Source organism: Nicotiana sylvestris, chromosome 2, assembly GCF_000393655.2.
Source record: "Nicotiana sylvestris chromosome 2, ASM39365v2, whole genome shotgun sequence".
NCBI classification, from domain to species: Eukaryota; Viridiplantae; Streptophyta; class Magnoliopsida; order Solanales; family Solanaceae; genus Nicotiana; species Nicotiana sylvestris.
Window position 1 is genome coordinate 171424672 of NC_091058.1, and position 14345 is coordinate 171439016.

At 38.7% G+C, this 14345-nt stretch overlaps 2 protein-coding genes across 2 annotated transcripts; both read right to left on the reverse strand.

Annotated features, from left to right (window-relative positions):
* Positions 1 to 10090: 10090 nt before the first annotated feature.
* On the reverse strand, positions 10091 to 10784 carry LOC138885971 (uncharacterized). Its single transcript, XM_070166989.1, has 2 exons — positions 10661 to 10784; positions 10091 to 10608 (listed from the first exon to the last, which is right to left on the reverse strand). The coding sequence occupies exons 1-2, from the start codon at positions 10782 to 10784 to the stop codon at positions 10091 to 10093; spliced, it is 642 nt and encodes a 213-aa protein (XP_070023090.1).
* Positions 10785 to 13481: 2697 nt separating this feature from the next.
* On the reverse strand, positions 13482 to 13994 carry LOC104248095 (uncharacterized). The gene has a single exon (XM_009804286.1). It carries the CDS (start codon positions 13992 to 13994, stop codon positions 13482 to 13484), a length of 513 nt encoding a protein of 170 aa, XP_009802588.1.
* Between the last annotated feature and the right edge of the window lie 351 nt (positions 13995 to 14345).

Here is a 14345-nt window from a genome sequence, read left to right on the forward strand (position 1 = left end):
AATACCTAGATCTGTATACAAAAATATATAGAAGTGTAGTATGAGGATATGATAATAAACTATCAACCTAAAGATGATAAAGCAATATAAAATAGCAAGGAAAGAACAAACTACAATCAGTAGAAACAATAAAGGGAAACACGGATTGAAATGAAAGATAACCAAATAAATTAACGCCAACATAGATGGAACACAGACAAGCAAAAATGTACTCAAACAAGGAAGGCGATGTCATCTCAATAAATCATATCATTTCTGATGCACAATTCCAGCCATCTCAAACTCGATGTCTCATATCATAACCTCAATTACCAAACCTTTAGCACACCCGGCACCTTGTGCCCACATATTTCTCTCTCTCTTTGCACAACAAAGTTCTCATGTTACTTAGTACATAGGGTCCATAACCAATGCAATTAAGATGTTCAAGGAGTTTCATTTACATAACATAAAGTAGAGTACAACTTCTAAGCCAATTAGAAACTCAGCAAGAAAAGATGAAGTTATTTTGAGAAATCATATTAATAAAGAAAGTACCATTTTCAATTAAAATACAACATCGAATGAATTATTACCTTTAATATGGGATTTAATAAATTAACTTAGTAGAGATTCCTTTTTAATTAAAATACCACCTTAGACGATTTAAGGGAATTTAATTGAGTAACTAATTGAATTAAAAATGAAACAATTATTGAAATTTGAAGTAAATCACAGCAGTAAAAGAATCTGAACAGTTAAAATACTTGAATTGATAACCATAAATAAACACAACAAATAGAAAGTGCATGGCATCACCTTTCGTGCTTTAACTCTCTCATAATCATGGCACGACATCACCCTTCATGCTTATACTCTCAATAATGTGGCACGACATCACCCTTCGTGCTTTTGCTCTCAATAATGTGGCACGACATCACCTTTTGTGCTTTTACACGCACAATATCGGTACGACATCACCCTCCATGTATTAACACTCGCAATATCGGCACGGCATCACCCATTAACACTCACTCACAATATCATGTACGGCATCACCATTCGTTCTTTACACTCTTCCTCACCCAAACAATAGAAACAATAATATTCCGGAAAGGGAATCAACAATAGAAACAATAACATCCCGGCAAGGGAACGCACAATATCGGTACGGCATCACCCTCCATGTATTAAGAATCGCAATATCGGCACGGCATCACCCATTAACACTCACTCACAATATCATGTACGGCATCACCATTCGTGCTTTACACTCTTCCTCACCCAAACAATAGAAACAATAATATTTCGGCAAGGGAATCAACAATAGAAACAATAACATCCCGGCAAGGGAATCAATAATAGAAATAATAACATCCGGCAAGGGATTCAACAATAGAAACAATAACCTCCCGTCAAGGGAATCAACAATAACCAATCTTATTTCAACAGTTAGCTTCGCAATGTAGATCTCATCTTGAGTCAATACTCAACAATGGTCAATTATCAAGAGAATGTCAAAAGTCTTGATCAACATAAATAATCGTCAATTTAAGCATGAATAGTACATAATAGGAATCACGGAAAAACCAAGAAGCACAATAACCTTAGCGAAACAACAAGACATAGTAAGCACGTGATAACTACACCGGTAACCACAATAATTGGACATATAAGATATTTTCACGAAGTCATAGAGGAACTCACAATCAAGAAGTATCAAAACAATAAGGAAGGCAATCACTTCAATTAAGGCAACTAAAGGTCAAGTAACAAGTAACAATTAGAGGAAAGCAAACAACATCATATGGAGCATATAAAGGTAATTTAAGCAATTAGGAAGCTCAATCATTATGGAATACTTTTCACATAATGAACATAAGGACCTAAGAACCCTAGTGGCAAATTTCCCACAAATAAGTCCGAGTATACACTCGTCACCTCGCTTGCACGGACTACAATTAGCATATAAGACTCAAATCCTAAGGGGAAGTCCCCCCCACAAGGTTAGGCTAGATACTTCAAAGACGACAAACCGATACTCTAAAATGCAGTTCTCTGGTGAAAAGACCTCCGGACGGCTCAAATCTAACCAAATATAACTTGAATACTTCAAACAATACAAGAGAAAACAATTTCAATTAACACAACTATGATTCTTATACAATTTGCAAAAAGTCATCAAAAGTCAACACCCCGGGCCTGCACCTCGGAGCCCGACAAAATTTATAAAAATCGAACACCCATTCCGCTATGAGTTCACTCATACAAAAATTATCTAATTCTGATATCATTTGGTCATTCAAATCATCATTTCACATTTTTGAAAAACTTAACAAATTTTCCCCAAATTCCATCCCAAATCACGAATCAAATGATGAATTCATTGATAGATTCATGTATTTTAGCCAAATCCGAGTTAGAATCACTTACCCCGATGATGTTCTTGAAAACCCTTCGGAAAATCGCCAAGATCCGAGATCTCTAGGTCAAAATATGAAATAAACCCCTAAATCTCGTATTTATAATGCACCTCTTGGATTCCCATCACCGCTGACCACAAAAAATCACCGCTGCAGCGCTCACCCCTCCGCGGTCGCGAAAAAGTAGCACGGTTCTGGTGGCTGCACAGACAGGCCTTAGTATTTTGGCCATAACATTCTCTACAGATATCCAAATGATTATTTCTTTACCTTTCTAGAAATTACACACGAAGGGCCACAACTTTCATTTTTGAATCATCTCAAATTTCTTTGTAGATCAAACGATATAGGCTTTCGAAGTCGCACCAACGAACCTGCAGATTCTTCATGACCACGGCCACAGACAGATTTCAGCTGACAGTGAAAATTCCACTGCTGTAGTGAAATATCACCGCTGAAAGCGGTCTCCCCACGATCCGGAACAACTTCCGAGTGTCGAAATGTCCAAACTCGCTCAAAACTCACCCTGAAACTCATCTGAGGCCCCCGGAACCTCAATCAAATGTACCAACACATCCCATAACATCATATGAACTTAGACCCACTCTCAAATCACATCAAAAAACTCTAAAACCACAAATCACCCTCCCATCCAAACCTAAAGAACTTGAAATTTTAAGAATCCTACAACTGATGCTGAAACCAACCAAACCAAGTCCCATTGACCTCAAATTTTGCACACAAGTCACAAATGACATCAGAAACCTACTCCAACTCCCAAAATTCTATTCCGACTCCGATATCATAAAAGTCAACTCTCGGTCAACCCTCTCCATTTTTTCAAACTTTAACTTTTCCAACTTTCACCGAAAGGCCTCAAATTACCCTACGGGTCTCCAAATCCAAATCCGAACACATGCCCAAGTCCAAAATCACCTTAAAAAGCTACTGACATCATCCAAAACTTATTTCGTAGCCATTTACTCAAAAGTCAAATTTAGGTCAAATTCTCTCCGCTTAAGCTTCCAAAACTATATTCTTTCTTCCAATTCGACTCCGATTCATCCGGAAACTGAATCCAACCATGCACACAAGTCGATGTGCATAATGTGAAGCTGCTCGTGATCTCAAACTACTGAACTAGATGCAATTGTTCAAAATGACCAGTTGGGTCGTTACAATTACTCACCCCTTCCCCGGATCCCCGAGGGAGGAGGAGTGCCACTCTTTCGATTTTGAAGGAGTTCCATCTGTTATCCAAGCTGGTGGAGCTTGCAAACTACCTGAAGCCACTAGCTTCAGAGAAATATAGGAAGAAAATACGCTCCCTTTCGGGAGAGTAGTTGTTGAATAATGTTATGCATAATACGGCACCGACACCGTACTTACTTTTTTATCACTTGTTTTTTGTTTATTTGCTGTAACGGGATTTCTAATCTTGATATTCGTTTTTACAGGCTAACTTCCTTGCTTCCGAGGGCCTGCAAAAATTGATCCTCGATAAGTAAGTACTCACCTCCGAATGGGATCACCTGTTGGCCGAGAGGGACCAACTTGCAGCGGGCATCCCAGTGTTGGAGGCAAAAGCTATTGAGGCGGGCGAGCTTGAGGTTCGGTTGCAGCAAAGTGAACAGAAGTGATGACCCACAGCCAAGAAACCACTCAATTGCATGCACAGCTCCAGGTGGCTAAGGCTAAGTGGGTTGAGCTTCAAGATACTGTGCTTGCTACTGTCGAACGCGAGTCTACCTCCAAGAAACAAGTGAATCTCTTGAAGGCAACCTTGAGCTCTAAAACCGAGGAGGACAATGATATCGAGGAAAAGAGGGCCAAAATAGAAGATAGATTTAAGAAGATAATGGATCAAAATCGGATTCATCTATCTACAACTCATGATCTTTATACTAGCCTCGGTGCTATTAGATCAGAGAGGGACGGTATTCAGTCCGAAGTTGAAAGACTTAAGAAAAAGCTCTAGTACCAAGAGGATTCCCTCGTATTTGAGAGCGTTATGTATCATATGAGAAGCAAAATCTTGGAAGAGGCCAAAGCGGGCATTGTCAAGGCCCGAGAATTAGAGCTAACTGCCCGAAAACGTCTCCCTACTCGGCCCGCTGCAACCGAATCTTCGAGCACCGATTTTGAGTATTCGAGAACTGAAGGAGAGGTTGAATAAGATGATGATTATGAAGGTTCAGCCCCTGAACTGGCAGCTGAACCGCCTTCTTTCACCGAGGGGCATAGATCTCTCTCTCCTTTCGGGCTCCGGTGGTGATAATGCTTAGATTTTTTCTTCCTTTTCTTTCATTTTTTATACTTTTTAATTATGTCAAACTTTTCACCAGGTTTGGCACTTCGATAAATAAAGAATAATTTTGCTTGAGTGTTGTGCAAAATACATTCTCTTTATGTTGAATTAGTTAAAGCTATGGTCATAGTTTTATCTGATAGCTTCTGATTCTGGGCATAAATTCTTCTGGAATCAACCCTTTACTTTGAGGGTTTTATAAGAGAGAGACCTTTTATGTTTACAGTACTCTTGAAGAGGACGTCTCCTATTCATTCTGGCACAAGCATTTGAAGTTTTTTGTTAACTTTCAAATGATAAAATCAACTCATCGTTTGGACAAGAAACAAGATAAAAATAAAAGGACCTTATTTTATTCCTTCGATCTTTAAAAGTACATAAGTGTTTGTTTATTAAAAGAAAAAAGAAATTGCCAATACATGTGGTAAACTTGTACAACTTATTTTTACGGGTTGGTCATGCAGCCCCCGGTTCCGATGAGACATTATTGTTCCTGGTTCTTGAAGTCCCCAAATTTTGTGGAATTTTACATGCGGAAAACTTGTACAGCTTATTTCTACGGGCTAGTCGTGCAGCCCTCGATCCCGAGGAGACATTATTGTTCCTGGTTCTCACAGTCCCCAATTTTTATGGCATTCTTGTTGTCATATCTTATACTATTCCCCCCTAGTGTTCGAATGCGAAGTATGTGAATTAGAACACTGGAGGTCTTGTTTCATTTGTGGAAAAAACTCGTGAACGCTTAAGTAGTCTTTGGTTTGATGGCAAGTTTTGCTTCTTATTAGGAACTTGCCATCGAACTAAAGATTATTTAACCATCCCATAGCGATTTATCTTTTCAATGCCTTATCATTTAAAGGTCTTAATCTTGTAGTTGGAGTTTCTTTCGTAGTATACTTTCCATTGCTGTCTCGTTAAAGACCTGGCCAAAAAAACCTGATCGAGACAAAAATTGGTTAAAGGAAAAAAGAGTGCAGCACATACTTTCAGTATTGATAGGATCCATCTGCAGTAATACCTTTTGAGGTGAGTCACATTCCAATTACTGGGCAATTTGACTCCATCTTGATTTTCCAACTTGTACGATCCTTTATCGATATAGCAGAAACTCGGTAGGGACCTTTGTCACACCTCCTTTTTCCGCCCCCCGCGAGGGTAAAAGGAGTTTTTCCAATTAAAGGACAATCGAAAGGGGATTTATTTATTTATTTCAGAGTCGCCACTTGGGAGATTTAGGGTGTCCCAAGTCACCTATTTTAATCCCGAACCGAGGAAAAGAATGACTCTGTATTACAGTCCGCGAACCAAAAATCCGGATAAGGAATTCTGTTAACCCGGGAGAAGGTGTTAGGCATTCCCGAGTTCCGTGGTTCTAGCACGGTCGCTCAACTGTCATATTCGGCTTGTTTATCTGATTTTATACAATTATGCGCTCATGTGCAAGTTTTAACTCTTTACCGCTTTTATTATTATATTTTTTAAAAGAATGTGAACATCGTTTAAAAACATGTCTTTGGATTGCGTCACATAAAATGCACCCGCGATCCGGAACGCATTTTTATTCAATATTTTGGGATTTGGATTTGGGTCGCATAAATGCGCACCCGTGTTTAAGAATGTATTATTATTAAAATCGTGCCTAAAGCGATTAGCGTATTATTATTTATGGGTAAGACCGTGGGATTCACTAAACAGTCCATCCCGAATTCTAAATACTTAATTAAACATTTATTGAGGGCCCCGCAATTGGTGCATTTTATTGGGCGAGGCTCATCTCATTTTATTTTTTTAAAGGACATTCCTAAAATGCCTAAATTTTTCTATTGAAATTTGTCTCTACAAAATAAAAGATAAAATATCTTAATTTATTTACATGTTATTACCTAGTTACATTATACTAGGCATGTTCTCAGTTTGTCAAAAATAAAAAAAAAACATAGCAATCTAATTTTAATCCTAGACCATTTACATGCTGAAATTAACCAATATTATTTAACTAAACAATATTTTTACCAAGTTCCTACTAGATGGCCTATTCGTTTGATTTTTGACTCGACGGAGTTACTACACCATTTATTTATTTTTAGGCAATATATGTAGATAGTTCATCTGTTAAGCTATCGTCGGATGTTCCACTATATGTATTAAATAGCTACATGATTCTGATTTTTGCAAGCTAAATAATTTGTACATACAAATAAAATTCAGAATATAATTAAAGCAAATTTAGAATTTCAACTCTTCATTTTTCGTATTCATGCTTCATATTTCGGATTACAACAACCAGTGTGTCAGTTGTGTACCTGATATTGGAAGCAAAAGAAAATGAAGATGAGAATCAGCAGCAGTAATAACAATACAGCACAGCAACATTAACAACCCAGGAACAGAGTTTGCAAACCAGTGGAGCAGTAATACCAAAAACAAAAGCTTCAAGCTTTGATGAAACAACAACAATTAATGCTGATTTCAAACAATGAAAGAAAGCAGAAGATTCTTTTTTAGTTTTTTTTTATTTGAAAACTTTAATATTTTTTGGAATTTTTCTTTCTCTCTTAAATATTCAGCTCTTTTTTTTTTCTCTCTCTCTCTCTCTCTATCTGTCCGTTTTTTTCTTATTCTCTGTCTTATCTCCCTCCAAAATCTGATTCAAGACTTCTCTATTTATTTCCCATCCCAAACCTTTTAATCAATTAAAATCCACCACTTTCTCCTACCAAACCCATTATCTTCTCACTCATCCCCCAATACATTAAACTAATATATCAAACCAACTCATTACATCTTGTCCCCTATGTCTACCATAAACAATTACCATATTCCCCTCCACTGCATTTTGCCTTGTCCCCCATTTATAATAAACAACTATATCACCCACACCCCAATACATTTTGTCCTCCATGCTTAACATAAAGAATTACAAAATGTTTAATTACCAAACTACCCCTCCGACCTTATTGCAATTACCATTTTACCCCGAATGTACTGCAATTTACCAAACTACCCCCATCAGCTATAACAAATCAATTAATCAAACTCAACCAAAATATAGCCAATATGACCAATTTCTACACAAATTCAAACAACAAATCATATGAACACGGATGAACAACACAACAACAATATCACATGAACACAAATTGAACAACAAAAAACAACTAAAATTTTGATTGAACAATATTTTTAGCAACAAACAAACCTACTTTCAGATTCAACAACAACAACAACAACAAACAAGTATGTTCAGATTTCTAAATTCAATAATTATTTGAACTTAAAATCAAACACTTTTACAACCAACAATTCCTATATTAAAACTAAACAAAATCATGAAGCAAACTGAAGAAATAATCAAAAAAATGATAATCAACAATCAAGAAGGTCAAACTATACTAATTTCGGATTCAAGATCAATCAAACAAAGTATGAACATAAATGAAAAGATTCAACAAATTCAAATCACAACTTAAATTATGAAACTTGATTCATACCAAATATCATCAAAATAAATATTGCGTGACTAAACTAACACACTTCTAGATTAAGCCTAAACACTGTCAACATACTGAATGAAAACAAACTAACTTCATATGCAAGAAAATGATGAACAATTGACAAGAAAGGAAACCAAACATCACACAAAATGAAATCATCCGAACCAACTCAATATTAGCAAAGATACTATACATTTTACAACTAATAATCACGAATGAAAAAACAATCAAACTCAAATCCGATTAAACAAAAATCTAATTTTTTTACAACCCAGATTCAACTAAGAAGAAATTCGAATTCCTTGAACCATAACATTTAAACAGATTTTTAGCGGCTCTTATCTCACTCGCATATAGATCCTAAAAATGAGAAAGGGAGACGAGACGGACCTTAATAGCCTTTAACAATCCGTAGACCAATAGATCAAACAAACGACGGGCTACGACGATGAGGCGGGACTGAAGGTGAATGATGACTGTGACGGGGTAGCCATGGCTTGGGTTGTCGTGGGCTGCTGGGCTGTCATGGTGGACTTTCAGCCATGAACGATGGGGCAGAAGCTGGACGAGGCATCTCGAGGGCTTGAAGTTGAACAACGAAGCAGCAGCAGCTGGAGGTAAAGAAGAAAACTGAAGCAATAGCAGCTGCGTGAGCAGCAGTAGCAGCTGCGTGAAAACAGTGATGGCGATGAGCATCATGACGAGGAAGATGAAGCAGAAACAAGAGCAGTAGCGGCTCGTCGAGGAAAAATATGAAGCAGGCCGCGATGGGGTTTCTCTTCCGTTGGTCGAGGGTTTTTCCGGCGGGCTAGGTGGCTGTCGCTACTGGTTTTCAGCATCTTCTGGTGGGGTGCGACGATGGCTGACTTCTCTTTGGTTCGTTTTTAACAGTTATCGTCCTTTTTTTCTGGTGAACTCGAAGGTTGAAGAACGGAGGGTCTGTTGGTGCGTCTCCTAGGTTAAGAAGATAAGAAACTAAGGGTGTGGAGAAGATGGAGTTTGTTGGAGCTGCTAGTTTTCGTTGGAGAAGATGGAGTTCGTTGGTGCGTCCGGCTGTGTCGACATTGGGCAGCCATGGTTGGAAGGTTTGGAGCTTTGGGAAGATGAAGAAAGAAAGAGGGAGGGGCGGATCTCTTAGGTTTTTTTAGGGTTTTTGTTTTTGGGTTTCAACAAGAAAAAATGAAAAATGGGAGGGGTTGGGCGGATGGTTTAGTTATGGGGCGGACCGGGTCGACCCAGTTTAGAATGGACCGGGTCATGGGGAAGGTTGGGCAATTTTTTGGGCTTGTGGTTTGAAATTGAAGAAGAGGCCCAATTCCGATTTTCTTTATATTTTCGCTCTCTTTTCTTCTTTTATTTTTCTAAAACTAAATTATAAAAATACTTAAATTATTATTAAGAACTAAATTAAGTTATAAAAGCGCAAATTAACTCCCAATAACAATTAACGCATAATTAAGTAATAATTAAGCATAAAATTGTATATTTGGACATTAAATGCTAAAAATGCAAACGATGCCTATTTTTGTAATTTTTATTTTTTTGTAAAACAAACTTAATTACTAACAATTGTAGAATTAAATCCTACATGCAAAATGCGACATATTTTTGTATTTTTATTAATTTAACAAATAAACATGCACAGACAAATACAAATAATTATTCAAAAATATCACAAAATATCACAAAATTGCACACCAAGGAAAATCATTTTATTTTTGAATTTTTTGGGAGTAATTCTCATATAGGGCAAAAATCACGTGCTTACAACCTTCCTATATTGGACCCAGCTTCCCGGCATTGATTTCCCGAGTACTCTGAGTCACCTTTCTCAAAACCAAGTCTCCTACTTTGAAGTAGCAGAGATTGACCCTCCGATTAAAATATCATTCTATCATTTGCTTTTGAGGCACCATCCTCATGCATGCCAAGTCCCTGCATTCATTGAGCAAATCCACCTTCACCGATAGCGCCTCATTATTTTCTTCTTTGCTTGCTCGGGAAAAACGTAAAATTGGATTCCTTACTTCCACCGATATCAAAGCTTCCGTTCCATATACTAGAGAGAAAGGTGTTTCTCCCATGCTCGATTTTTCCATCATCCGATACGGCCATAGCACACCTGATAACTCTTTGGGCCATTTGCCTTTAGCAGCTTCTAACCTCTTTTTGAGGTTTTGGACAATCACCTTATTGGTTGACTCCGCCTGTCCATTAGCGCTCGGATGGTACGGTGAAGATGTAATCCTTTTGATTTTCAAATCTTCCAAAAATTTTGTAACTTTTGAGCCTATGAATTGTGGTTTGTTATCGCAGGCAATCTCCTTCGGTATTCTGAATTGGCAGATTAAGTGGTCCCATAGGAAGTCGACCACTTGACGCTTACTAATATCATGGTAAGGAACTGTTTCAACCCATTTAGTGAAATAATTAGTTAAAATTAAAAGGAATCTTACCTTTCCCAAACCCGGTGGTAGCGGACCAACTATATCCATCCCCCATTTCATAAATGGCCATAGAGACAGTACCGAATCTAAGAGTTCCGTCGGTTGGTGTACCAACTATGCATAGTGCTAACATTTGTCACTTTTCTGAACGAACACCTTTGCATCCTGTTCCATCCGGGGCCAATAGTATCCTGCTTTAACCATCTTTAGTAGCAACAAATTTGCACCTGAATGGTTCCCGCAAATTCCTTCATGGACTTCTCTCGTCACGTAGTCCGCATCCGATGCACCCATACATCGGGCTAATAGGCCTTGGTACGATCTCCTATATAATTTCCCATCCATGAGGTAGTAATGAGACGCTTTGGTGCGTAATGCTCGGGATGCATTCGGGTAATTTACCATGTCAAAGATATTCGATGAACTCGCTCCTCTAGTCCCAAACTATGTTAGGTATATTGATTTCACAATAACCATCCACATTGTGGAAGTTGAACAACAGTACCAGAGTCATATCATTTCCTCTCTGTAGATGACCCAAAATTAGCCAATGCGTCTGCTTCTACGTTCTCTTCTCTCGGAATGTGTATGATCGACTATTCCCTGAATCGTGTAAGCACTACCTAAACCTTTTTCACATACTGTAGCATGCGTTCCTCTTTTGTATCAAAAATCCCATAAACTTGGTTTACTACAACCTGGAAATCACATTTAATATCAATGACCTCGGAGCCAAGTCTCCAGGCCAGTTCAAGTCCTTCAACCAAAGCCTCATACTCGGCTTCATTATTAGTTAACTGAACGGTCTTAATGTCCCGCCTCAAGGTTTCTCCCGAAGGCATGACTAGAACTACTCCGATCCCAAACCTTTTTTATATTGGAAGCTCCATCTGTAAATAAGGTCCAAACTCTTGATGTCATTTCTAACACCAGTACTACCTCTTTAGCATCTAGGGGCATTAACCCAGGATTAAAATCACCCATAAAGTCAGCCAAAACTTATGATTTGATCGTAGTCCTAGGATTGTATTCAATGTCAAACTCTCTAATTTCGACTGCCCATTTAACCAAATAGCCTAACACCTAAGGCTTGTGAAGAACATTCCTCAAGGGAAAGGTTGTCACAACGGCTATTGGCTGGCATTGAAAATAAGGCTTAAGCTTTCGAGATGCGACTACGAGAGCTAAGGCCAGTTTTTCGAGGTGCAGATAATGAGTATCTGCACCTGAAAGTATTTTACTAACATAACAGACAGGAAATTATATACCTTCTTCTTCTCGGACTAAAATGGCACTTACCGCTACTTCTGAGACTGCTAGATATATCAGCAATTGCTCGCCTTCCCCTGATTTTGATAGTAACTGGAGGATGGACATGTGCCTTTTTAGATCTTTTAGTGCCTACTAGCATTCGGGAGTCCACTCAAAATGGTTTTTCTTTTTCAAAAGTGAGAAGAAATGATGAAATTTTTCCTAGGATCTTGAGATGAACCTTCTTAAAGCGGCCAAACTTCTGGTTAACCTCTGTACCTCCTTTACGCGCGTTAGCTGGTCCAGGATGTCTTTTATGGCTTTGATTTTATCGAGATTTACCTCAATCCATCTTTGCAAAAACCCCAAGAATTTTCCCTAGCCAACCCCGAATGCACATTTTCCCGGGTTGAGTTTCATGTTATGTTTCCTCAAGAAGTCGAAGGTTTCCTGGAGGTGTTTCAAATGATCACCTGCACTCAAATACTATTTTCTTCTCAAACATCTTATTCACGAGCCTCTGATAAGTTCCACCAGCGTGTTTAAGCCCAAATGGCATCATATTATAACAATATGTGCCAAAGTTTGTTATGAATGAAGTTTTTTCTTGATCCTCCGAGTTCATCTTGATTTGATTGTACCTAGAGTAGGCATCAAGGAAACTCATTAATTCGTGCCCGGTTGTTGCATCAATCATTTGATCAATGTTTGGCAATGAATGTGAACGAGTTTTTAGGGAACTCCTTATTTAAGTCCTTATAATCTATGCACATTTTAAACTTGTTATTCTTATTTGTAACTTCAACTACATTAGCTACCATTATGGATACTTTACCTCCCGCATTGAACCAATGTCGAGTAGTCGATTTACCTCTTTTTAAACAAACCTGTTTCTGACCTCGGCTAGGGCATTTCTTTTGACTTACCAGTGGGAAGTTCGGATCTAGTCTTATCTTGTACACGACCACCTAGTATTTGACAAAGAACCTAACGGAATTTAACAAGCAGTAACCGGAATAAAAGTTTTCCAAGTACGATTCCTAAGTGAAACTTCTTTTCCAAGAATTCTTCAAATAAAGCCGCTTGCTCGAGTTCTTCTGTAGTGGACTTGGTTGCATCTGTCTCCTCCAGTACGTGAAAGTATCTCGGCACCTGGTGGGATTCCAACGACTCCTCGCCTTTATCATCTTCATTTGGCAAGGGAGAAGGCGTCGGTTCCTGTAATTGCTATTTGCTGGGTTCCTTCCCTTTGCTACTGGAAATCGACATTGCGTTCATCTCTCTTATTTCCGGTTGATATCCTCTTATTTGCTTGATTCCCTTGGGGGTCAGGAATTTGAACAGTTGATGATATGTTGAGGACACAACATTCATCTCATGTATCCACGACCTTCCAAGGATTATTTTGTAACCCATGTCGCGCGTCTACCACTTTGAATAAGGTGGTCTTGGTTACCCCTTCAATATTCGTGGGCAAAAAGATCTCTCCTCTATTTGTCACAATTACCAAGTTGAACCCAGCGGGGAGCTTTGTTGCCGGAATGATGTTTCCGGTTAACTTTGTTTGCTCCAGCACCCTCTATTGAATGATGTTGGATGATCTTCCTGGGTCAACCAAAATAGGCTTAATCTTGAAATCTAAGACATTGAAAGAAATTACTAGGGCATCATTATGTGGCAGAAGAAGTCCGCCGGCGTCTTCTTCCATGAAGATGATGTCATCTTCTGCGACTTCCCGGAGTCTCTTGTTATGGGTCACTGATATCTTTATTTTCTTGGCCTCCGAAAAGGTTATGCCATTAATTTTATTCCCTCTGAAAATCATGTTGTTAGTCAACCGAGGGGAGTCTTCTGCTATCTTCGAAGGCTCTGCATTTTCCCGGCTTCGACCGTAATTGTTCTTGGCTCGGTCACTCAGGAACTCCCTAAGATGGCCATTCTTCAACAACATCGCCACATCTTCATGCAGATGTCGGTAGTCCCCAATTCTGTGACCGTGAGTCTCATAATATTCGCACCATAAGTTAGGATCCCTCTGGTTGGGATCAGATCTGATTGGCTTCGATAATTGTGCTTCTTTGATATTCCTCATCGTTGACACCAACTCCACTACGTTGATGTTGAAGTTATAATTCGACAACCTGGGATATGTGGAATCTTGGGCCCTCGGTACCTCTTTTTCTTGTAACAGCCTATTGTTCCGACCATGGTCAGTTCTTCTATCGGGAGCGAACCTATCCGAGGACCAAAACCCTCTGCTATCGTGTCCTTCGGTTCTCTCGTATGGCAGGAAACGACCTTTAGAAAATTGTCGATCCGCATCGAAATTGATTTTGAACTTATCATGTTTCTTATCTGGGTCTCATTTCTTGGTTGATGTCGGGAAACCGAGTTGATTGCCTTTTATCCTTATTTTCGACTCATAGCGATTATGGACATCCTC

Bases quoted from the DNA above. Each gene is read 5' to 3' on its own strand.
- LOC104248095 (XM_009804286.1), bottom strand. From the start codon at position 13,994: ATGAGGAATATCAAAGAAGCACAATTATCGAAGCCAATCAGATCTGAT.
- LOC138885971 (XM_070166989.1), bottom strand. From the start codon at position 10,784: ATGTTAGCACTATGCATAGTTGGTACACCAACCGACGGAACTCTTAGA. The intron at 10,609-10,660 runs GTAAGATTCCTT...GGGTTGAAACAG, and splicing joins TACCACCGGGTTTGGGAAAG to TTCCTTACCATGATATTAGT.